This window comes from Nyctereutes procyonoides, unplaced genomic scaffold (genome assembly GCF_905146905.1).
Source record: "Nyctereutes procyonoides isolate TBG_1078 unplaced genomic scaffold, NYPRO_anot_genome, whole genome shotgun sequence".
NCBI classification, from domain to species: Eukaryota; Metazoa; Chordata; class Mammalia; order Carnivora; family Canidae; genus Nyctereutes; species Nyctereutes procyonoides.
Window position 1 is genome coordinate 18,269,256 of NW_026575040.1, and position 25,791 is coordinate 18,295,046.

Consider the following 25,791-nt stretch of genomic DNA (forward strand, 5'->3'; position numbering starts at 1 on the left):
ATTTTTAAACTAATTTAAACTGTATGTAAGTCAAATATTTTCTTCTACCACAAATAACAAAACAAAAGCATTATTTTGTAAATTAATACTCTATTCTGGTTTGTCTCCTCAAAAATATAACTTTCACCCAACCAATAAATAAAGTGTAATCACCAGAGTACCTTCCCACCCAGGTTGAGAACAGATTCAAGGTGTTTCTAACCTATAATGCTATTTCTTTGTATGAAAACCAGTCTCTAATTGTAGTTTAAAATATTCTTTCCAAAAAAAAAAAAACACATATTTTTTCCAATTCTTTTCAATAGTTAAAAAGGGTGGGGCAGAAAAAGTCTATTTCAATGAAGATTTACTTTTTCATAAAAGCTTCCCCTCTTTCCTGGACCCTAATAAGATCAAATTGGGTGAATTCACTCTAGGCTCCCACAACAGCGAGAATTTCCATTATATCACTGCTCACACTTACTGAAATTACCTATTTAATTATCCATTTAAATTATACCATAATTATCTGTTATAATTGCACGGTACCGTGTAGTGGATAAATGTGGAATTTTTGGAGCCAGATCGGCAGATGTGAATTCTATCTTTCCATCCACACATAGTAGCTGTGTGACTTGGGGCAAAGTAATCTTTCTTGTCTCAGTTTCATTATCTATAAAACTGGGAGTAATAATAAATACTATCTTCACCTCACAGGTTGTTGTAAGGATTAAACGAGTTAATACAATGTAGGAAGTGGAAAAGTGCTTGGCAAACAGTAAGCACACAATAAAAGCTGGTCATTATTTTTATCATCTCACTTAGAAATCATGTCAAACAAATTTTAAGAGGACAGAGGCTGTATCTGCTTTTTTCACAATTACATCCTCAGAACAATAGCTGGCACATACACAGCAGTTGCTCAATAAATGACAGATGGGAGATTTCAGCTGCTAAATCTTTATAATGCTGCAGGGGTTTAGATATTATAAAGGTTCAATCAGATTTTCTATAGAACACCCAATAAGTAGCAGAAAGAAAGCTGATAAAGTACTAGCTTATTTAACAGGGTTGAGCAAGAAATCACAGGCTTTTGGTATTCAAGGAGCCACAAGATTTCACACCAGGTATTGAAAGCCACTAGCTTCTGCATGGTCAAAGTCAGTAGAATCAGCCATAAGCTTTTGGACAGGGCAGCCCAGGTGGCTCAGCAGTTTAGTGCCCAGGGCATGATCCTGGAGACCGGGCTCCCTGCTTCTCCCTCTACCTGTGTCTTTGCCTCTCTCTCTCTGTGTCTCTCAAGAATAAATAAATAAAATCTTTAAAAAAAGAAAAAAAGCTTTGGACAAACCTGGATACAAATGGGTGGTCACTCTCAAAGAGAAGTGAAGTGGAAATAAAAAGAAGTAGAAATAACAAATGAAATTTAAAAGAAAAAAAAGTGACTTATTGTATTTCTTTATTTATCCCTATGATAAATTACCAAAATAAATGTCTGGATAAAGAATGTTATACCTTTGAAAAGCAAATCCTTGAATGTGACTGCCTCTCAGTTAAAATACATACATGAAAAAGACAAGTGAGTGGACTTGACCACAGTAGTCTGTTATCTGAAAACAGGGACTGTATCTATATCACGTCACTCTATTATTAGTGACAAGTGCATTAATGGGAACATAGTATGTAACTAATAAAATTTATTAGTTTAATGAATAAATGAAAAATGTATGCTTAATCAGGCTTACATATGAAAAGGCCACTTAAAATTCAATGTTAAGGTTCTGTTATTCTTTAACAGGTCAGATGCTAATATATAATAAATTTTCTTGACAGAGAAATTGGTTTTGTCTTCCTAAAGGGAAGAATGTTTTATTTCTCTTTACAACTCCAAAAGAGACCAGCACTGAATTTTGTGTGTATTAAATGTTTAAGGTTTTTTTTTTTCCTTCTATTTTTTTTATGAGAGAGGAGAGATGTGAGGGCAATGGGCAGAAGGAGAGGGAGAGAGAGAATCCTGAGCAGGCCCCATGTACAGCACAGAGACTGATGTGGGGCTTGAGTGCACTACCCTGAAATCATAAAATGAGCTGAAATCAAGAGTTGGATGGTTAACCAACTGAGCCACCCAGATGCCCCATGTGTTTATGTTTTTCTTGAGGATGAATAACCTCTCCAGGTAACTTTTTTTTAAGATTATATTTATTTATTCACGAGAGACACAGAGGGAGAAGCAGAGACACAGAAAGAGGGAGAAGCAGGCTCCTCGCATGGAGCCAGATGTGGGATTTGATCCTTGGACCAGATCACACCTGGAGCCGAAGGCAGATGCTCAACTGCTGAGTTACCCAGGTGTCCCTCCGGGTAACTTTTTAAAGTTTTTTTTTTTTTCAGTATTCTCTACTCCCAAAGTGGGGCTCGAACTCATGACCCTGAGATCAAGAGTCTCATGCTCTTCCTGCTGAGCCAGCAAGGCGCCCTAATAAAAAGGTAGCTTTTTATTTATGAAGGCTAAGAAGTGATTTCATACAATTACTATAACCCTGGACTGAACAGTAAGGGTGAATTGTCATGGGTGGGAGAAGAAGGAAAAATCAAAATATTTTATAGGTGAAAAGGATTCTTCAAAAATATGATGGATACATGAAACACTGCTTAGTACAAGGACATAAATTACTTTTGAATGTGAGATCCCAGAGGATCACCTAAAAAAAGTTGACACAGGTTCAGTTCTAAGTTGAGCCCATTCACGTTCATAAATTTATCCAAGTGACTGCTTACTGCCATCTTTTTAGAAGCAGTGTTGATGCCCTCTTGCTCTGGCCTATAGCTTTGTTCTATTTGAAAGTTTATAAGCAGTAAGGTTTCTACATTTCATCTGTTCAAAGTTCATTCTCTATGTGGAGAAATCAAAATATCTCTAGCATCACAGGAAAAATTACATTAAAATGGGAAAAGCAAAAAAAAAATCTATCACTGAATCTAGATGTTATACAGGGTTTCAGAGTCCTAATAGACCATATAATCCACATTCATTTTATCTACCATATGGATGAACAAACACCAGTGAAGCTGGATGTCTTGCTAAAGATTGGGAAGTGATGGACTGGAAGCACTGAGGTTAGTAAGAATGCCATATACTCATAATCAGTTCACAGGATTCTAAAACTAACATTATGAGGCCAAGATTCTCATTTTACATATTAAAAAATTAAAGCTTAGAGAACTCAAGATAACAAAACAAGTGGACTCAAACTCTGAATCAACTTCTCATAAGAAGCTTCCCTCTATTCTTCAGCAATATTATATGTCATACAAAGTAAGTCTTGCTCCTAAAGTTCTTGTTAAATTCCTTGATATTAAGTTCAATAAACATGAGCACATCTCTTTTTGGTGCTTTTAAGAGAATTATGGCAAAATTTTTCCATATTGTAGGTCTCCATCTTCTAGGTTTTTCAATTCTAAATTCCCAACTACCATTCTCCTTACAGATTTTGAAAGTTAATTTCTCCAGCAATGGCTATCAAAATCATAAATCCATTAACACATGAAACAAAAGGTAAAGAATACCTTGAACTACAAGTGCAAAAGGACATAAAATAGTTTATTAAAATATATTAACCCATCTATACTGTATTTTCTATAATAAAGTTCAAGAAAAAATGTAAATTAAGAATTATGCTGCTATATTAGTTTGTGTGATTATAAATAAGCAGCACCAGAAGGACTGAAGTTTGTAAGAATACAGGAAAATACTTATATGGAGGAGGTCCCACTCAATTTTCTTTTTAGTTTTAGCTCTACCTACTACGTGGTTCTCCCCAGTAACTTCAGACAAGAAGTATACTATTCTGTTGATGGTTTCTAATGTTTAGATTTTGGCTGCTTCTCACTAACTGGCAAAACTTACAGAGGCTAATAAGTTCCTTCCAGTTCAGAAACAGATGCTCCATGCAGGGCAAAAATTTGAAAAACAGTGAAAAGTAAACTCAATTAGGAAAATATCTACGTTAAAAAATACTACAAAATATAGTGCAATATACATAAAATTTTTAAGGCACCTGCTTAGTTTATGCCTAAACTAACATCCTAAGTTTATACCTATAAAATGTTTTTTTGTTTTTTTGGGTAAGATTTTATTTATTTATTTCAGAGAGAGCAGCACGCGCATACGCATACAAGAGTTAGGGGAGGGGCAGAGGGAGAAGCACACTCCCCACGGAGCAGGGAGCCCTATGTAGGGCTCGATCTCCCGATCCTGGGATCATGACTTGAGCTGAAGACAGATGCTTAACTGACTGAGTCACCCAGGCACCCCTATAAAAGGCTTATTAAAAGATTACAAAATTGGGGTATCTGTGTGGCTCAGGTGGTGTTTGATTCTTGATTTTGGATCAGGTCATGATCTCAGGGTCGCGGGACTGAGCTCCATGCTCAGTGTGAAGCCTGTTTAAGAATCTCCCTCTCCTCCTCCCTCACCCACTCATGCTCTCTCTAGGGGGAAAAAAAGGGAAGAAAGAAAAAAAAGATTACAAAATTAACTCAAAATAGAGTAAAGAACATAAGACCTAAATCCATAAAACTCTTAGGAGAAAACATAAACAGGTACTCCTTGATATCATTCTTGGTGATGATTTTTTTTTGGGGGGGTGGGGGGTTGGCATCAAAAGCAAAGGCAACAGAAAGCAAAAATAGGCTACATCAAATAAAAAGCTTCTGCACAAAAAAGGAAACCATTAACAAAATGAAACGGCAACATATGGGATATAAGAAAATACCTGTGAATCATGTATCTGATAAGGGGTTAAAATCCAAAATACATAAAGAATTCCTATAACTCCTTTATTGTGACAGATAGTAGCTATCTTTGTAAGCACAGCATAACATACAAACTTGTCAAATCACTATGTTGTATACCTGGAAACTATGCAACATTTTACATCAACTATATTTCAATAAAAAACAAGAAAAGGGGCACTTGGGTGGCTAGGTCCATTAAATGTCTGCCTTTGGCTCAGGTCATGATCCCCAGAGTCCCAGGATCCAGCCATGCTGGATCTCTGCATCAGGATCCCTGTTCAGGGGGGAGTCTGCTTCTCCCTCTCCTTTTGCCCCTCCTCCTGCTTGTGCTCTCTCTCTCTCTCTAATAAATGATAAAATCTTTTAAAAGAGCAAAAACAAAAGCTCATACAACTCAATACGAAAAAAATCCCCATTAAATCTGATTAAAAGGTAGGCAAAGATCTGAATTTACATTTTTTCCAAAGCAGACATATAGATGGCCAGGAGCTACATGAAATGGTGCTCAACAGCACCAAACAGGGAAATGCAAATCAGAACCCTAACAGGGTATCATCACCTCATACCTTCAAAATGGCTATGATCAGAAAGATAAGAAATAACAAGTGTTAGTGAGGATGTGGAGAAAAGGTGAAACCTCATGCATTTCTGGTAGGAATGTGAAATGGCATACCACTATGGAAAACAGTATGGAGGTTCCTCAAAAAATTATACATAGAAATGCCACATGATCCAGCCAATCCTACTTCTGAGTATTTATTTGAAGAAAACAAAAACACTAATTTAAAAAGATATATGCACACACACCCCCATGTTCACTGCAGCTTTATAACAGCCAAGACATGGAAGCAACCTAAGTGTCCACTGATGGAAGAAAAAAGAAATGGAAGAGTACACATACACATACACACACGTGCACGCACAAGCACAATACAGTATTATTTAGTTGCAACAAGGAAAAAAATTGCCATTTGCAACAACAGAGATAGACCTTGAGGGCATTATGCTAAGTAAAATAAGTCAAACAGAGAAAGACAAATACTGTATGATCTCACTGATGTGTAATCTTAAAACAAAATCCAAGCTCATAATTAAAGAGAACAGATTGGTGGTTGCCTGAAGCAGAGACCAGGATATGGGAAAACTGGGTGAAGGAGATCAAAAAGTACAATCTTCCAGTATAAAATAAGTCCTGAGAATGTAGTATACAGCATTGTGACTATGGTTAATCACACTGTATTTGTACATTTGAAAGTTGTTTAGAGTGGCTCTTAAAAATTCTCATAAGAAAAATAATCGTATAACTATGTATTGTTAACTAGACTTCATGGGGTGATCATTTTGCAATATACATACATGGAACCGTTATGTTATATACTTGAAACTAACAATGCATCAATTATATCTCAATTAAAAAAGATTACATTAACATTAATTTCCCCACTTTCCTTTCTATATAGCCTTTTTGCATTTTCAAAGTGTTAGCCTATGATATATTAAATAATATTTTATTAAAAAGGCAATCCTGCACAGATGATTTAAGAAGCACTAGTCTATACCCTTGGTACAAAAAATGTGGTCCTCAGAGTAGCAGTATTGAGAATACTGGGTGACTGTGGAAATGCAGAACCTCTGAGTGCATCTAAGACCTAAAGAATCAGAATCTACATTTTTAAAAGAACTTCAGAGGATTTATATGCAAATTAAAGTTTGGGAAGAACTAGTCTATATTATCTCAGAAGTCATGGAGCCTGGTACATGGTACAATAATATTAGCTCCTATTGTTTTTCCTACTACCACTAGCACCTCATTAAGTTCTAAAGAGCTCACATTCTTAAACTGATTCTTCCGCTATCCCTTTCACATACTATATGCAACCAGGGAAATTAGATAAAAGAGAAAGTTAAAATGGCACTCCAACACAAAAGCAGCCTCAGATTTTACATATTTTAAAGCCTCTATCTTCTACTACTGTATGTCAACAGATTAAGACAAAGCATATAATTACTGTTCAATAAATATTTTAAAAATATTTACTATTTGTGAAATCAACTCAAATAAACGAAACCTAGGAACAAATAACATAGTTATAATAACCCTTGCATTAATAAGTGATAAATAATTGCAAGAAGAAAGGATACCTGCCAATGATCAAAACAAATGTTCTTGCATTCAGTACAATAACATAGTTTCATAGCCAGTTACATCTGTTAAATTTTGCTGAATATTTATTTTATATTAGGTGAGAAAAAATAAAAGCAAAAAACAATTACTATATAGAATAATATTTAACCTATATAAGCTTATAAGAAAAGGACTAAAGGGATCCCTGGGTGGCGCAGTGGTTTGGCGCCTGCCTTTGGCCGAGGGCGCGATCCTGGAGACCCGGGATCAAATCCCACTTCGGGCTCCCAGTGCATGGAGCCTGCTTCTCCCTCTGCCTATGTCTCTGCCTCTCTCTCTCTGTCTCTGTGACTATCATAAACAAATAAAAATTAAAAAAAAAAGAAAAGGACTAAAAATTGTAAGTACTAAGAGTTTTAAATTTTGTCTAGATTTTCTAAAATTTCTATGAAAACCATTTACTGCTTTTGAAAAAAGTTTCTCACAGTTTTTCTTCTAACATGATTAAAATACCATACTATCATTGTAGAAAATAGGTTAAGGATACAGAAATAACATCAGCTAAGCAGGAAAAAAAAGATTCCTATTTTACCTCAACTGAAATGCAAAACCAGGAATATTTTGACATTTTTTCCCCAATTTTTACATGTTTCTAACTAGTTTACACATATAAAAATGTAGTAATAACTACATATCCATCATTCAACAAATAAAACATTGCCAATATAGCTTAAATCCCTATGGAATCCTCTCAAATTCCCCTTTGAAGTAAACAATACCCTAAATTTGTCTTTTTATTGCTTTCATGCATCATTTTATTATACTTCTATTACATATGCACACTCCCTAACTAAAATAATACATAGCACATTCTGCATCTTTTAAAATGTTATCTAAAAAGTATCCTTTTTCTTTACTCACTTAACATTCAATATATGAGATTGACAACATGTTGAAAAAGTGTAGCACTAGTATATACATGTCACTACTATATAATATTCTACTTATAAACATACCACAATTTATCTATCCATTTCCCTTTCAATGACATTTAGCTTGTTTCCCATTTTCTCCTATTACAAACAAGGTCGCTATATATAAACACTAGTAATATGTCTCCTTGCACACACATGAGAATTTATGTGAAATTTTCTCTAGGAAAATTTCTCTAGGAATTTCTAGGTTAGAGTATGCACTTCAAAGTTACTAGACACTGCTGACCTGTTCTGTAGGATAGAAATTACTATCATTTAAGAAAAAAAGTCTCATATTTCATACTGAACCAGAAAGTTTCTGAGCCATACAGACAGACCCAACTTATGAAAGATAGTTTCCTAAGTCCACTTATAAGTTGTATGTAATTTGTGATGCACTTTCCAGATGGTAAAAAGCAAAGCAATCACGATTACATTTCCTGATCAATTCATTTAACCCTTATGTAGTCTTTTTCTTATCTAAGAGTCTGACCTGGGTTAAAAGGCAGTCCTTTGCCATAATAAATATTCAAGACCACATCTACTAAATGAGTTAATCTTCTCCAGGCTCCTTAGTTTACATTAAGGCATCCATTACTCCAGGTGTTGATTAAACAAAATTTGACAGAAATACAATAGTATTTTTAGTTTGTTGCCAGTATCTGGTCTTGAGGATTAGTGTTATATAGGCTATTATAGCCACTGGCAACAGTGTTGACTATGCTGATTGTTAGATCCTGACCCCACAGGCATAACAGTTCACAGTTCATAATTAAAACAGTAATATACATCCTGGTAATATTCAGAGGACAATACTTTTGGATTCTCTTGTCAGCCATGGTGATACTCACCATCTTCCAGTCATTTATACTGCCTCTTCTTGCTCCTATGAATAAAGCCACTCATCTTTAAGGGTAAGCCCAAATTAAAAGTATAATTATAAAACAATGTTCTTTTGATAACCAGCTCATGTGGTTGGGTAAATCCATGGCCTTGATTTAGCTCCTGGAAGGTGAAAGTAAGTAAGCCATAGATGAAAGATCAGGGATTCCTTCTAGGAATGTACATGAAGTCTTCACTCAATCTATATAATAAGGTCTTCTGTGCCAACAATAATAGCAACGGCATACATTTGATGATATGCTTTGTGAGAACATGAGTTAAGGACTCTACTCACTTAATCCTTACAACATCATGAATCCTCACAATCCCATGAACTATTATTCCCATTACATAGATAAGAAAATGAGTGCAGAAGATTCACATAATTCACATAATATCCATCAGTAAGTAATAGCAGGATGAATCTGAATCCAAGCAATCTGACTCCAGAGCCCACTATGCAATGCTACTTCTCTAGTAATAACTGTTCCTCCCTAGAATTATAGTGAATTAAATGGCTCAATGACAGGCTAGAGACATAAAATGAACAGTGTATTTGTTCAAATGGTAATTCACAGGTGACAAAGGAAGTAAGCCAGGAAAATGCAACAAAACAGCAACAAAATTTTTTTAAACCACCCCATTAGCAAGTGGTATTTCAAATAATGAGATAGTCATGAGAGTTTTGAGAAATTTTTGAACCTGTGGATTCGGACGGGAAAAAAGCAAACAAAATGGAAAATGGAAACATTTTCTTTGGTAAGTGGATATCAAGTGCATTCATTAATTATTCATTCATTCCTCCTGCAGAACATTTCCCTTGCTCAAGGTGGGAATAAACTACAGCAACCTTCTGTGATACTGAGACAGTTCCTGCAGTGAATGTAAACAGAAGACTCAATGAACTTTTTGTGGTGTATGAAGCAAATTCCAAATTCATACACCATTAGGACTAGAAGTTGAATGCCCATGTAAGACGGAGTTTATGATAATGACATGGCAATTATAATAATCAATATTTGTTACAATGCGGGGGGCACCCGAGAAAGGGTACGTAACTCTATTCCAATAAACAAAGGGAGTATCTGAAGGACACTGAAAATTGCAAAACAATAAAAAATAAAAAATATTGTTCCTACAGAGATAAGAATCTTTAGAGACAGAGTCTTAAATCCAACTTCAGCTTGAGGCCTACCCAGAGAAAGAGAGTCAGAGGAGGCACCCAATCTTCCTTTGGGAACTGGTGACTTGTTTTGCAGCACTGAAGCTACCCAAACATAGCAACTGAATGCAAAAGGACTTGTAAGAGAAACATCCATTATCCCCTTCTTTAGTTTCTAGGTCTCTGGAACCCCTAGTGTCACCTAGCTAAAATACTACAGGTGACATATAGGTATTCCAACAAAGAAAGAAAACTACTTCTACCTAATACCAAAGAAAGACAATGTCCCTGATTCCTGATATATAGTTTTTCTTCGAGAGTTCTCAGCAGCTGAAAAGTTCTTCCCTTGAAAGACAGAAAAGCATCACCATCAGATAGGAGAGGTAGGTGGAGCTAATCTGTGAAAATATATCTTACAAAACCCCTAACTTTTAGAGATGACTTTTTAATGATAAACGGGCTTCTGAAAACTAAAAATGGTCCTTAGCAGAAACTTCTATATTAAACAAGTAGGTTAGTAAAAGAGTTCATCAAGATTTTCTTGGATTTTGTACAATTCCAAAGACGACAATAAGCATGGGGTGAAGGAGACACTACTGCCACCTACTCCTGACAACCCCCACCCCTCACCCCAAGGCTTCCCCCTTTTGCATCACCACCACTCCTGAATCCCTGTTTCCTGAATTGTCGGAATTTTTTTTTAACAAAACTAAAAAACAAAACAAACAACAAAAAAAAGCTTTCAGAATTTTTAGCTTTCAAAATTTTTTAAATTTGTAAAAGCACTTAAAATATTTTTGAGAAAGCTAATTTTTTTAGTTTAAGAAAGCATTTTTAAAAATTAATTGTAAATACCCACACCTGCAGCTTTAGTATCACACCTTCCCAGCAATATGTTAATATTTCAAAGATGTTTTAAAGAAACTTTTCTAGGTTAGCCTTTATTGCTAAGAACATCAAAGGAATTAAACTCAAAATATATATTACCCCTCCCATTTTCATGACCCTTTTGTAACAAAATATCCATCACTCATTTCTGCATGTTTGCCACCCTGTCTTTTACATATCAGTATGTGAAGCTATCTCCTCCATCAAGTTGCCTAACCAGGAAGGCCTCTGAGCAACTTTAACATACTGCTGAGGAATGACCCCTGGGGGAGTACTTATTTACCCGTTTGGGGAACACATTCTAGATTTCCATATGGGCAAATCAATTTTTTAAAATCACTAAAAGCCGAATTCTTGTGGCTATTCATGTGTCCAGATATCCTAGTTCACCCATATCATACATATACTTAAATAACCAAATTAAGTGAATTCATAAAAAAAAGAAAAAAATTAACTAATAAAAATAGTTCCACCCCTCTTCTACTCATGCACCTTAGAGTAAAGCATGGGAGATAGAATCTATTGTTCTGTCCATTAGTATGGGTTTTTGAGTGCTTCTCAGGTGAAACACCTCACTTCATGGCTATTGTATTGTGTTCTTCATACAATATGATATTAAAACACAAATCAGCAACTCTGTCTAATAAACACACAAATAGCTATCTGACCCATTATCAGAGGAAAATCCCACTCTGACGTGTGCGTATGTATCCTATTTATCCAATAAATAAATAAAAATGGCAAGGCAAGTTTAAGTGACATTATTAGAATATTTCTGGCCAATACATATAATTAAAAGTAAAAATAAGAAGACAGTTACTTCCTTAAAAGTAAAGTTTTACTGTATTTCAGACATGTAGTCCAAATTGATAGAGTTTGGATTATATAAGATTAGTTAACTACATTTGCATACAATACAAAATTTTCAGATACTCAGAAAAGTATCCAGGAGACCAGGACCCTCTGAAAATCAATAGTAGTATTACCAGTCTTTTTTTAAATATACTCCCTAAGAGAGACTGGGAGATGTGTCACTTAAATATTAAAACTAATAGTGGCACAAACTGAATTATCATCTACTTGATCAAATGTGACCATTTTGTTTAGAGCAACAACTGAAATTGATTTCCTCTTTTATCCTGCTCTCTGCTTTGTGTTCTTATGTTTTCAGTGTATACTATCAATCTCTAACCTACATCCATTCAAATGTGTTTACTGATACTTCTGTGATAGGATCTTTTTTCTTTCCTGTTCTTGACTTCCTTTTCATTCTCTTCTTCCCTATAACCTATCCCTTTTACCTGTCTTTCATATCATTTTAATCTAGTTACTGTGCATATGGAAGTATGATAATGCATATGCATACATAAGTATTACTGCCAATAATTTATCAGGCACTGTGTAGATGCTTGCACACAACAATGAATAAAAGTCTTCAAGGAGCTCATCATTTAGAAAAAAAGAAATAGTACCTACAAATATTTTAATAAACTGAGTAACTTTTGCATGAGGTCTGATCTGAGCCTGAGGTGTGTCACATTGCCACTTCCAAAGGTCTGATCAGTATTCCTAGACTCTCTCTTAGTCCAGTGGGCAAGATGGCATGACCAATGAAACTTTAACTGATGTCCAAGCCAGTGTGCCAATTTCCAAGTTAAGCTTCTTGAGTGAGTAAGAATAGTTTAGAAGATGGTAATATATCAGCACAACTTCAAATGTGAACCTCAAAGCAAGAACGAGCACTCTCAGGCAAGCAGAAGAAACAGCATTAAGATTTGATAAAAATGCTCTAAAGCATAATGAAACATGCTGATAACTAGAAAACAAAAATGTCAACAAGCACACCTCTGGTAGCATAATAATCATCACAGTTAACTTTTATTGAGTGCCTTCTATGTGCCACTATAAATAGATACTGCATTTTCCCCATCTCAAAGATGAGGAAATTTTGTCATAAAGAATTTAACTTTCTTAAAGTCAGAACGGTAGAGAACTGATTTAAACTTGGGAACTATGACAACAAATGACTTAATGTTAATGATTTTTTTTTTCTTTTTCATTTCCAACACCAAGAAATCTGACAATAGAGTACAAACTTAAATAGAGAATAATTTCCACTAGGCAAGCCATCTTCAAGGTCTCAGAATCCCTTTGGTCTCAGGACCTGTTATATAAAGATATTTTGTCTTAAAAAAATTGAGAACCCCAAAGAGTTTTTGTTTATATACAACATATCCAGTGATATTTATCACACTAGAAAGTAAATCTGAGAAATTAAAAGCACAAGAACTTGGGAGCAAAAACATTATCATATATCATGCAGCATTTGCAAACTCCACAGTATACTCAGGAAAGAACAAGACTGAAATGGCAAAGAATTATTTTAGTACTATGAAAATAGTTTTAACCTAACAAACTATCTAAAAGGGTCTCAGAGACACAGAAAGATCCCTGGAACATACTAAGTAAATTGCTGTAATAGACTATTTACTGTATTTTAAAATAAATTATGAACCTTGATTACCACTACTGTCAGAATTTGGAAACCCTAGTTGAAGACTATTTATTTAAAACAGAGGCCTCATTTCAAAAGATTCAGGGAAGTCAAGGGGGGCATGCCTAACACCACACAGCTATTTGGTGGTAGTTATTTAATCTTACTATATTAAAGAATAGATCTTTGTCTTCTGATTATAAAATATCAGTAGACAAATATTTGGGGACAGTTAGCAGTAAGGAAAGTAACTACACAACAATGAACAGGGTATCAAAATTCCAAAGATTTCTGGAATAAGTCAGTACTGTCAGTCCTGTGCAGAAAAAGCAGATAGTGCTGGCTTCGTTTCTCCATTCACTTGTATGTGCTGCTCCTAAGCTTCCATTTTTGAAGCAAATTCACGGTTCTAAATTAGATCAGCCTAGCTAAAAACTCCATTTCCATTTGCACTTCCAGACAGGATAGAGTTCCAGATTAACTCTCACACTTGAAACAATCAAAAGACTAAACAGCAGTTTTGAGGCACCAGATGTGGGCAATGCAGCATACTGCTGATCCCTGAGAGAGGGGAAACAAAGTGAATCCCAGGATTGCTGAGAGGGGCTAGGGAAGAGGGAGATATACCTCACTTAAAAGTCTAACTAAAAAAAAATAATAATAATAAAATAAATATTTCAGACACAAAGAAGATGAAAAACTTTGTCAGCACCAGACCTACACAATTAGAGTGTTAAAACAAGTTCTTCAATCACAAGAAAAATAATACCAGCTAGAAATAATGGACCTACACAAAGGACTAAAACATGTTTCTTAACCATAATGAAATAAAATTAAATATCAATAATAAAAATATCACTAGAGAATCTCCAAATATTTCAAAATCAAATATACTTCTAAGTAACCCATGGGTCAAGGAAGAACTCAACAGGAAAATTCTAAAATTCATTCTATTTTGACTGGGTGAAATGAAAACTCAACATAGCAAAAACTGTAGGATGCAGGTAACACCACAGCCAGAGGATAATTTTTAGTACTAAAATGCCAGTTAGAAAAGATAAAAGGTCTCAAATCGATGACCTCAATTATACCTTAAGAAACTAGAAAACAGGGTTGCCTGGGTGGCTTAGTCAGTTAAGTGTGCTTTTGGATCAGGTTATGATCCCTGGGTCCTGGGATGAAGTCCCACATTGGCCTCCTGCTTGGTGGGGAATCTGCTTCTTCCTCTCTCTTTCCCTATCCTCCCTGCTTATGCTCTTTCTCTCAAGTAAAAATCTTTAAAAAAAAAAAAATAAAGAAACTAGAAAACAAAAAGCAAATTTAAATTCAAAATAAGAGTAATGGAAGTCAAACATATTGAAAACAGAAAAACAAAACCAATGAAACCAAAAACTAGTTCTTTGAGAATATCAGTAAAATGGTAAGCCTCTAGCCATACTGGGGGGGGGGGGAATAATTCACTAATATCAAGAATGAGGTAGAGACTCTAACTACAATTCTATAAATATTGTGCCAGGTAGACTCTAAGATGGCTCTCAATGTTCTCTGGTATTCATACCCCCTATATAAACCATTCCCCCAGAGTGTGAGCTGGCCTAGTAATCAGCTTTTTTTTTTTAAGATTTTATTTATTTATTCATGAGAGACATAGAGAGAAAGGCCGAGACACAGGCAGAGAGAGGAGAAGCAGGCTCCATGCAGGGAGCCCGAAGTGGGACTCGATCCCAGAACTCCAGGATCATGCCCTGAGCCAAAGGCAGATGCTCAACCACTGAGCCACCCAGGCGTCCCTAGTAATTTGCTTCTAATCAATATGGCAAAGGTAGTATGATCATTTCTGTGATCAGGCTCTGTAATATTTTGTCTTCTATCTTGCTAGCAGACCTCCTCCCTTGTGAGCTTTGATGAAGTAAGCTGCCATGATGGAAAGGCTTAGCTAGCAAGATACCGAAGAAAGCAATTTCCAGCCAACTGCCACACTGTGGCCTTCAGTTCAAATATAAGAACTGAATCTTGACAAACACATATGAGTTTGGAAGCAGATCGTTCCCAAACAGGTCTTTAGATGGGACCCCGGTTCTGACCAATATCTTGCTTAGAGCACCGTAAGAGACCCTGAAGCAGGGGACCAAGCTAAGTTGTGCTTAAATCCTCATGAATAGAAACTGACAGACAATAAATGTGTATTACTTTAAGACACTAAATTTGTGATACTTTGTTAGGATATCAAAAGATGATTAATACAAATATTTAAAAGATAACAAAGAAATATTATGCCAGCCAATAAATCCAATTTAAATGAAATAGACAAATGGGCATTTCTTAAAGTACACAAACTAATAAAGTTCACTCAAGAAAAAAATAGGTAGTGATCACTGGGTGGCTCAGCAGTTTAGCACCTCCTTTGGCCCAGGGCCTGATCCTGGAGACCCAGAATCGAGTCCCACATCAGGCTCCGTACATGAAGCCTGCGTCTCCCTCTTCCTGTGTCTCTGCCTATCCCTCTCTCTCTGTGTCTCATGAATAAATAAATAAAATCTTAAAAAAAATAGGTAACTTGAATAGTCCTTTATTTATAAAATTGAAATTATAATTAAAAATCATGCCCAGAAGGGACTCCAGGCTCATATATCTTAACTGATAAATTCTACCAAACATTTAAGGAGGAATAACACCAATTCTACACAAATTCCTTAAAAAGATAAGAGAAATACCTCTCAACTCATTCTTTTAAGCCCAGATTAGCATATCAAATTCTGAGACCGTATAAGAAAAAAAACCCTACAAATCAGTATTACTCAAATATAAAAATTCTTAACATTTTAGCAAATTGAACTCAATAATATATAAAAGGAACATTATATAATAACCAGTGCTATTTATCTCAGGAATATAAAATTGGTTTAAGATTTAAAATAATAATTGATATAATTCTTAGAGCAACACAGTAAAAAAAAATCATATGACCATTTCAATAGATGTGGAGAAAACATTTCATAAAATTGAAAATCTGTATTTGATAAATACTTTCAACAAATCAGGAACAGAAGGGAATGTCCTCAATTTAATAAATCACATCCATGAAACTTAGAACTAACATCATGCTTAAGGGTGAAACATTGTTTCCTAAACACCAAGGACAAGGCAAAGCTATCCACTCTAATTACATCTATTTAACACTGTATGAAGATATCATAACTAATTCAAAAAGAAGAAGAAAAATCGGGATCCCTGGGTGGCGCAGCGGTTTGGCACCTGCCTTTGGCCTGGGGCGCGATCCTGGAGACCCGGGATCGAATCCCACATCAGGCTCCCGATGCATGGAGCCTGCTTCTCCCTCTGCCTGTGTCTCTGCCTCTCTCTCTCTCTCTCTCTGTGACTATCATAAATAAATAAATAAAAATTAAAAAAAAAATAAACCAACAACTTTCTTTCTTAAAAAAAAAAAAAGAAGAAGAAGAAAAATCCAGATTGGAAAAGAAAGTTACTTTCATTTTTCATGGATGATGTACTGTCGAAATAGAAAATCTTCCAGCATGTACAAAAAAGCTACCCCAGCTAGTGAGTTTAGCAAGGTGCAGGATACAAGATCCATTAACAAAAATGTACTATAGTCTTATATAAGACATGAATACCCATAAATTGAAATAAAAAACTTATAACAGTATCAAAAATTATAAAAGAGATAAACTAAGTAAAAGATGTGTAATATGTGTTCAATGAAAACTACAAAACATTACTAAAAGAAATTAAAGAAGAATTAAATAGATACACCATATTTGTGGATCAGAAGACATCACACTGTTATCAATTCCCCTTAAAATGATAAATTCAACACAATCCCAGCCAAAATCTGAGTTCTAGAAACAAGGGACACCTCGGTAGCTCAGTCGGTTAAGTGTCTAAATTTGGCTCAGGTCATGATCTGGGGTCCTGGGATGAACCCTTCAGCAGGCTCTGCACTCAGTGAGGAGTTCTGCTTGTCCCTTTCCTTCTTCCTCTGCCCATCCCCTCACTCATGTTCTTTCTCTTTCAAATAAACAAAATTAAAAAAAAAAAAAAGAACTGTAGAAACTGATATGCTGGTTTAAAATTTTTCAATTTATATGCAAAGTGCCTAGAATTTGCAAAACAATTTTGAAATAAATGACGAGGCTGGATACACTACCTGATATGAAGACTTTATTTATTTTAAAGACTTAGTCTTTCACTAGAGAGAGGCAGAGAGCAAAAAGCACAAGCAGGATTCCCCTCCACTCTGAGCACGGAGCCTGACGCAGGATTTGATCCCACCACTCAGAGATCATGACCTGAGCCAAAACTATGAGTTGGCTGCCCAACCAACTGAGCTAACTAGGTGCCCCTGAAGATTTATTTTAAAGGTACAGTGATCAAGATGCTATGGTATTGGTGTAAAGACTTTGATAAATCAGTAGAACAAACCAAGTTCAGAAATTGACCTTCATATAATGGTCAATTGATTTTCAACAGAGATAACAAGATAACTCAATGGGGAAGGTACTCTTTCCAACAAATGGTGGTAACAAAACTACACAGCTTTATCTGTAAAGAAAATCTATCAATTTCAACCCTTACTTCACATCTTATACAAATAAGAACTCACAATGGATAACACATCTAAATTAATGATTAAGTGTATGTCATTTTAGTATATGTGCTGCCGAAGCGAGCACAAGTGTATGTCATTTAATGTACTACTTCTTAAGACTATTACTAGCAGTCAAACTCAAGTCATAAGTAACAGAAGGATTCATGGTGGGAAAAAAACTGTGAGAAATATATTCTATTCCTTTTTAAAATAACTACAACTTGGAATACTTTATTAAAAATTGAGAAATCTAACAAAGAATTCTAATTTTGTTTAACTCAATAATACATAAATACATTGGACTATGGAGCTCTGTATTTACACATTAATTATCCTATTAAGGACAGTTTGAGAAACTATGGTCTTGGCGAAAATTTTTGTTTTACATGTTATGAACTAATGTCCAGAGTAAGTAATTCATTTGATCAAGTTCACTTGTTAAATGAGAGAAGTCCCAGGCTTAGGTCTTTTGTTCTTTGTATTATAATACAGATTATCATTTTCAATTGATGTGCCCTAAAGATTTCTTAACCATGTAATGATTATTTCTGTTCTTCTACTCTCCCTTGGTCATCATTATCATAACTTTTATCACTATATAGTATAATAATGTTTTTCCCATGAGAATGAGCACTCCTTTTGCCCAGATAGTAAGGAGTGATCATTTTATTTTGCTTAACTAGTCCATAGACCAGAAACTTATGGAATCTCAATAAATGCCGCATGAATGAAAGAACTGAGAGAAAAAAGGATTCCATGTGAACAGCCCATAGAGTACAAGCCCAAGAGAAGACTACAAAATTCTAAACTGGGAAGAAAAATAACCGAGTAAAAACTGATCTAAGAGAGTAAGGTAAGGTTAGTGGGAAATCAAGAATAATATTTAAAGAGCAAGAACTCCAAAAACTCAATGAGATATGATGGTATCACCAATACAGAGAGGATATTGGCTTACAGGACAGTTGATAGAAACTTTCTTGTCAATCACTAAATGACTTTTTTTTAAAAGATTTTATTTATTTATTCACGAGACACACACACACACACACAGAGAGAGAGAGAGAGAGAGAGAGAGAGAGAGAGAGAGAGAGGCAGAGACACAGGCAGAGGGAGAAGCAGGCTCCATGCAGAGAGCCCAATGCGGGACTCAATCCCAGGTTTCCAGGATCACGCCCCGGACTGAAGGTGGCGCTAAACTACTGAGCCACCAGGGCTGCCCACTAAATGACTTCTTAAACTAAACATCAAGAAGAGGGTCTGCTCCATGCAAAAAGTAGCACATTATAATATAAAACCACATTAATTATTTTATTTGATAGCACAAAGGGATTAAGTATCAGTTCAATACACTGAAAGAAAACACTCCATGCTTGTTATTTTTCAAAATAAAATTGTTAGAATATATGAGAACAAGTACATCACAAAAGGGACTAAAATTAATTGCCCATGCTAAGCCTTTTTGACATACATCAACTCTTAATGATCTCATAACTACCCTGTGGAGTAGATATCCTTTCAAATAAATTTAAGGAACTTAGGAGTCTACATTCAGTCGTAAGAATGCAGATTAGTAAAAAAATAAAAATAAAAAAAGAGAATGCAGATTAGTAAGAATCTACATTCATAAATATCTGGGTTGCCAAATTTTCCCCAATAATCTTTAAATCCCAAGATCTGTAATGCAATAAAGTTTTCCAACAGCTTCAATTTTGGGAATATACTTTTCCTGACCTACAGAACCTCTTGTTGGTCATTTAAAAATTGCAGCAGGTTCCTCATTCTGTTCAGGACATACCCCAGGAATTCAAAACACCTGCTTTTCTAAGGGGCATCTGAGACTTGTAAACTTCCTATGTGGTTTTGTGTCAAAATGGATCTGTGATTTTTTTTTATGAGACTGGATATAAGAAGAGGAATACTTATAGACTACTTAATACATTCCAGATATTATGCTTTCTAGAATTTCCTATATTTTTCACACTTGTTACGAGATAAATCTCTTTGCAGATGAGAAATATGAGGCTCAGAAATTAGGTATCTTATCTTTTCCAATGTCAAAATACTGGTGAAACCATGAAGTAAATAAACTTACTGATTCTATGGCGTTTACTTTTAAGTACAAAATGTAAATAATAGTTTTATAAGAAATAATGACAGTACCATCATCTTACAACTTCTAGAGTATTCAAGTCCTGGACAAGGAGGAATAACAACTGTTTTTGGGGTCTTTTACACTTTGGCAAGTGTGACATGGTAGAAAGGGAGAGTAATTTAGAGTCATACCCTGGCTATTAGTCTTGGATGTTAAATATCTGTTTAGTTATCCACTTCCTCTGAACCTCAATTTCCTCACTTCTAAAATGGACAGGATTTTAAAAATGGCTTCTTGAGAAGCTGGTGTGAAGCTTAAAATAGGGAACATGCAAAAGGCTTTATACAATATTTTAACAAATGCTAGGTATGATTAATTGCTATTAACAAAAATAGACTAAGTGGACCTAGAAAGGTTTTCAGCCAAATCTATCCTCCATTCTGTTCTTATATATAAGAAATATGTAAATCTAAAGAAAATAATAAAACTGTTGTCAGAAATAAGAACTAAACAAATTACAAAAAGGGACTGAAGAGATATTCAAAGATTAGTAAGTTTTGACTTTCACTTGCTAAAGACTAAACAATGAGAAGATTTAGAAAAGAAAATTATGAAGATCAGTCCTGATAAAGATGCTATATGACAAGCATGCAAAGTTAAGTGAAACCAGTTTGTGAGGTGACAAACTAACATAAAGGCTGATTCCAAAAACTATTTGACAGCATCTGAATGGACTCTGTCCCTGGAAGAATTGCTTAACTGAAAAAAAAAAAAAAATAGGTCTGTCTAGCTTAAGATGGAAAGGTAGACAACCTGATAGGTGTGTGATTTCTTTCATTTTAAATTAGTGCTAGTAAGAGATTTAAAGGAGCTTACATCATCCTAACCCAACTTTTTCCTTATCCAAGAACTAAGATCACAAGTTACAGGCAGATGCTGTTTTGAATGCAAAGAAGAGTAACAAACAACATTTTCTCTCATGGGTTTATTTAAACCTAACTTTAAAATACACTCTTTGCTCACCCAATAGTTTTTCTTCACATTCAGAACATTCAGAAGGAGCAGTTACATAACAAAACAGAGATTAATGGGAACATAGATGCAATATATAGAAAACACTTACTTTAATTCTCTGTCCCTCCTGTCTTGCTTTGCTATTTAACTGCTTCATCTCGTGTTTTGTACCTGAGATCAAGAGGCATAAAATACTATTTCAAAATTTGTGTGTCCTTTCTAATTATTGCATTTGAACTCGTAGCAGCTATTAAAACCTACACCATTTTCCCCTTCGAAAATAAAAACAATAGCAAATAATAAACAATCTAGAGAAAATATCTACTCTAGACAAGAGGAAGTAACACTAAACTTTATTACCCATCAATGGTATCAATGGAGGACAATGAGTAAAAATTTATCTTTTGATTCATACAACTAGATTTTCCCATTTATAAGGGAAACTATCAAAATCAATCTGGTAGTTGGATAACACAACCACAGCTACCTTATCAAAACCTGAATAAAATATATGGAGTTTAATTCAGGAGTCGCCATTCTGTTGGGGGGAGGAAATCTATACAATTTTCTATCTTCCTCAGTTGCCAAATGTGCCATTTTTTTTCCTTTGAGATATCTCTCCTCTTTCCATTATTTTGTATTCTTGATCCTATCATCCTAATCTATGTCTTATTTCATCTCAAGGAGGCCTATGTAGTAACATTTTACCAGATCACACTATTTCTTGTCATTCCCTCACTTTGGATCCATCCCTCATACTACAATATACTGATGTTTACAAAACCCTTCGTGTCATTCCCTGCATAAAAATTTATTTTTAAGTAGCTCCCTACTCATCAAAAGATAGACTACATTTCTTGAACAGAAAGGTTACCTGCCTAATCACACACATTATTTACCTATATAGCAAGATCATTTACTCTTTACTGAATTTTGTGATTTTGAGGTCTCTGAACTTGGTCCCATCATTCCACATTCCAGAAAGCTGTCCCTTTCAATCTTACTCATACAAATATTGTCTGTCCTACAACAGTCTACTCAAACACTTCCTCTTCACTCTTTCCTGATCACTGAAAGTAATTTCTCCATCTCCTGTAATGCCATAATAATCAGTGAAATTAATTTAATAATTAACTATTTGCTGCTTCGGGATCCCTGGGTGGCGCAGCGGTTTGGCGCCTGCCTTTGGCCCAGGGCACGATCCTGGAGACCTGGGATCGAATCCCACATCAGGCTCCCGGTGCATGGAGCCTGCTTCTCTCTCTGCCTCTCTCTCTCTCTCTCTCTCTCTCTCTCTCTCTGTGACTATCATAAATAAATAAAAAAAATTAAAAAAAAAGAAAAGAAAAAAAATAACTATTTGCTGCTTAATAATTATAGCTTCTTTATTACTGCCTTAAGAGTTAAAGTTTTATAATTTATTTAACTCTTTAGGTAAATAAGACTTGTATTTCTTAATCACATTTCCTGAACTCTAAAATCTGCTTTGTTCACTTTTAATGATGCAGAAACTGAGTGCACCTAACACATCTCAGCATTTTAAAACTGGAGAACCAGAGTAAAGCACAAGTTCCTTAGAAGCAGAGAGACAATGTTATCCTTATTTACAAAGGTAGCTCTCATTACACTGTGCTATACTGGGAGAAGAAAACTACAGGTTCTCTCTACCCCCTAGATATTCCCAAGGCCTCTCTACCGTCAAATGTAAATGAAATACATATCAGGCTCTCTCCAAGCTCCAGCAGTATAACCCTTCCTGGGGTCGAAATGAATAGATAGCACATGAGGGGAACTGAGGCTCTATTACCTCATCTCCAACTTGTTATCCATCAAACTAGAGTGGCTGTTTGCCAAGCTCATCCACATGAATGAAAAGATACTGAATATCTGCTAAGAAGGGAGAGAATAATAAGCAAAATTAAAGATTATTTTAGTTACATCAGACAGAAATGGTCTAGGAACAGCTAGAGAGGTAACAAACTCGTCCAGATAATGTTAGGGACTCATTTTAGTTTCCACGGAATTTGAAAGCTGTATGTCTCTTCTAGTTGAATTTTTATTTATTTTTGTTTCCCTTACCCAAAGGAAGTATCCAATCTATGGTGTTGTGTATGTATGAGTCTTAGGAGGCTAGAGCAACTCCTGAATCTTTGTACTCTTATATTCATTTTCTTCCTGATATGGTCTATCAGGCTGCCGTCCATGTGTACTCCTGACAAATGGTCTGAGAAATGACCACTGCTGGTGTTTTTTTTTTTTTTTAATAAAATGAACCCTCATTTTGCTACCTCACTCTAACAGGTAGCAAAAAGTCAGAGTACGCATTAAAATCAAAGAACTCAGAACATACACTTACTATTTATTTCTTAATTAGAAGTCTTTGAAGTTACTTTGTGCTGAGTCACATTTAGCCTCTAAATCTAGTATTTTAAAGCCAACTCATCACCACATAACTGGTTTTCCCCTTCTCCACTAATAGGCCTAAGTCCGGAAATTTACTAAGGTAGTTATTATTAGTATCCATCTCCCTTCTATCAATGAAAAAAAGAAAAAGAAAAAAAATTGAGGCAAAGAGAAATAATTTACCGAGTCATACAGCTAGGAAGTAGAAGTGCCAGAAATAGAACTCATACAACTTGATTTCAATGTTCAAGCTCTTAAATTCTATGCGTCTACCTCACATCACACTATACTATGCTGGCTAGGTAACTTTATTTATTTTTTTTAATTATATCATGTTCCATGTCCTCTTTTGAAATATCAATTGCAGATCCTCTTTTCTCTTCAGTTTTCTCTTCTCTTCCCACATTCCTTTTATATATGGCAGAAAATTTAAGACATTTCTTCTCTGACTTGGGAAATACAAAGGTAGGGGGGCTAAAAAGTAACTGCAAAATTTTGAATATCTGAATTCTAGGCCAGAGTCTATTACTAACTAGACAGACTGTCTAGCCAAACCTTTTGTGTATTTTTTATCAACAGCACCTATCTCAACCTAGCCAAATTTCAAACTCTCTTAGTTTCCTCACCCATACAATAAAAGGACTGGATATAGATAGCTAACACACTTTCCAGTTTTGAAATTCTATGATACTGCAAAATCAGGAGGAAAGGAAGAGCAACATGGACATGACTGTTTCACTGTGCAAACCTTATTTATACAGAGAAGGAACAGCCATGATAAAAATTTAACAATTAGAAAAAATAAGCAATCAAACTCTGTGCAATTGAATGTTGCTTCTTTCCCCTAAAATAACTACAATAGATTGTATATAACCTGAAAAATGCTCATAATTAAAACATCAACTGCTGGTCACTGCTGGTGCCTATAATTTTTATTAGTGGTTATGTACCACTGATCTCTCTTACTTTTTAAACTGAGAAATGAAAAATTCTGTATCTTAGAGAAAGAGTGTCAACAAGACTGTTCCCTTTTCCTGTAAGCCCTGTCATAACTCTAGGATGCAAACCCCAATGATACTTCAGTACTCTGAGCTTGGTCAGGCTGGGCTGCAAAGCTGAGAGGGCAAGGAACCCAAGATGATGTGGCCCCTTGGAATTTCCATGAACTAAAATGATCACACAACATTTCAGAAATGGAATTTGTACAGCAGGAAATACGACCATGAAAATGAACAATGAAACATTAGATATTTGGAGATAATAATAATAATGATGATAATAATAGTAATAGCAGCTTTCATTTATTGCTTCAATAAATGAAATACTTCACAGCTATTATTACAACTCATCTTTACTCAAACCCTACAAAGTCTATGCCAAATTATCATAATTTTAGAGATGAGAAATCAAGGCACAAAGAGGCTGAGTCACTTGTCCAATGTCACAAACTACAATTCTCCAGAGTCAGTGATCTTAAATAAAATGCTTCACTAAGTAATATCATCAGTCAGGACAATAACTTGTAAGCAGGGGAAAAAGGAAGCCTATTACCATTAATACCACCACCATCTACTTCGAGCTTTGAGAGCTTCATCATAAATCAACTTTGATTCTTTTCCATTTCCAAACACAATCTAGTAAATCTAACAATTCTTCCCCAATTTGATTATATTCAGTAAACATGTATGTATAGAGCATCTATTACATAAAAAGCATTGTACTAGACAGAGTAAAACTTTTACATCTAAGTTTGTCACAGGACTTCAGCTTTCCCAAGAAAGAAACAGATAAATGAAGGGGAAAAGAAATAGATTTTATTTATGTCTCTTAAAAATCTAAAGGAAGTATATTACGTATGACAAAATCAGCAAATAATGCTTATTCATTACACTTAGGATGTAGCACAACTACAAATATATTCATTCATTTAAATTTGGTTAATCATTACATATAGATCTAGTTAATAAATTCTGAAATACAAAGAATTAAAGCCAACACACAGCACTAAGTACCACTGATTTAAGCACTTCACCTATATTTATCTCACTTAATCATAGAGTTACATGCATTTAAAATTCATGACAACCTTATAAAGTACTTATTATCCCATTTCACAAATGAATAAACTAAGGTACAATGAATTTGAGTAACTTGTCCAGAATCATACAGGCAGTAAGTAGCAGAGTTGGGATTCATGCCCCTGGCACTCTGGCTCCAGAAGCTGTGCTCCTGACCACTGCCTTTTAGAGGATGGAAAAAAAATTTGGAACTAGAATAAATCATTAATACGGTAGTAAATAACAAAAATCATGGTATTCTCTGCCCTTTATACCTGGTGCAATGTCAAATATAGAAAACATTTGTTTACAGGA

At 35.0% G+C, this 25,791-nt stretch overlaps 1 protein-coding gene across 8 annotated transcripts in view; it reads right to left on the reverse strand.

Annotated features, from left to right (window-relative positions):
- Positions 1 to 25,791, reverse strand: part of TCF12 (transcription factor 12) — a 375,082-nt gene that overhangs the window by 197,296 nt on the left and 151,995 nt on the right. Inside the window, exon 2 of one of the 8 annotated variants that reach the window (XM_055319713.1) lies at positions 21,126 to 21,187. The exons of the other annotated variants lie outside the window; for them this stretch is intronic. Within the exon in view, the coding sequence (XP_055175688.1) occupies positions 21,126 to 21,173 (48 nt within the window). The 5' untranslated portion in view covers positions 21,174 to 21,187. The remainder of the gene's footprint in view (positions 1 to 21,125; positions 21,188 to 25,791) is intronic. 8 annotated transcript variants of the gene reach the window in all.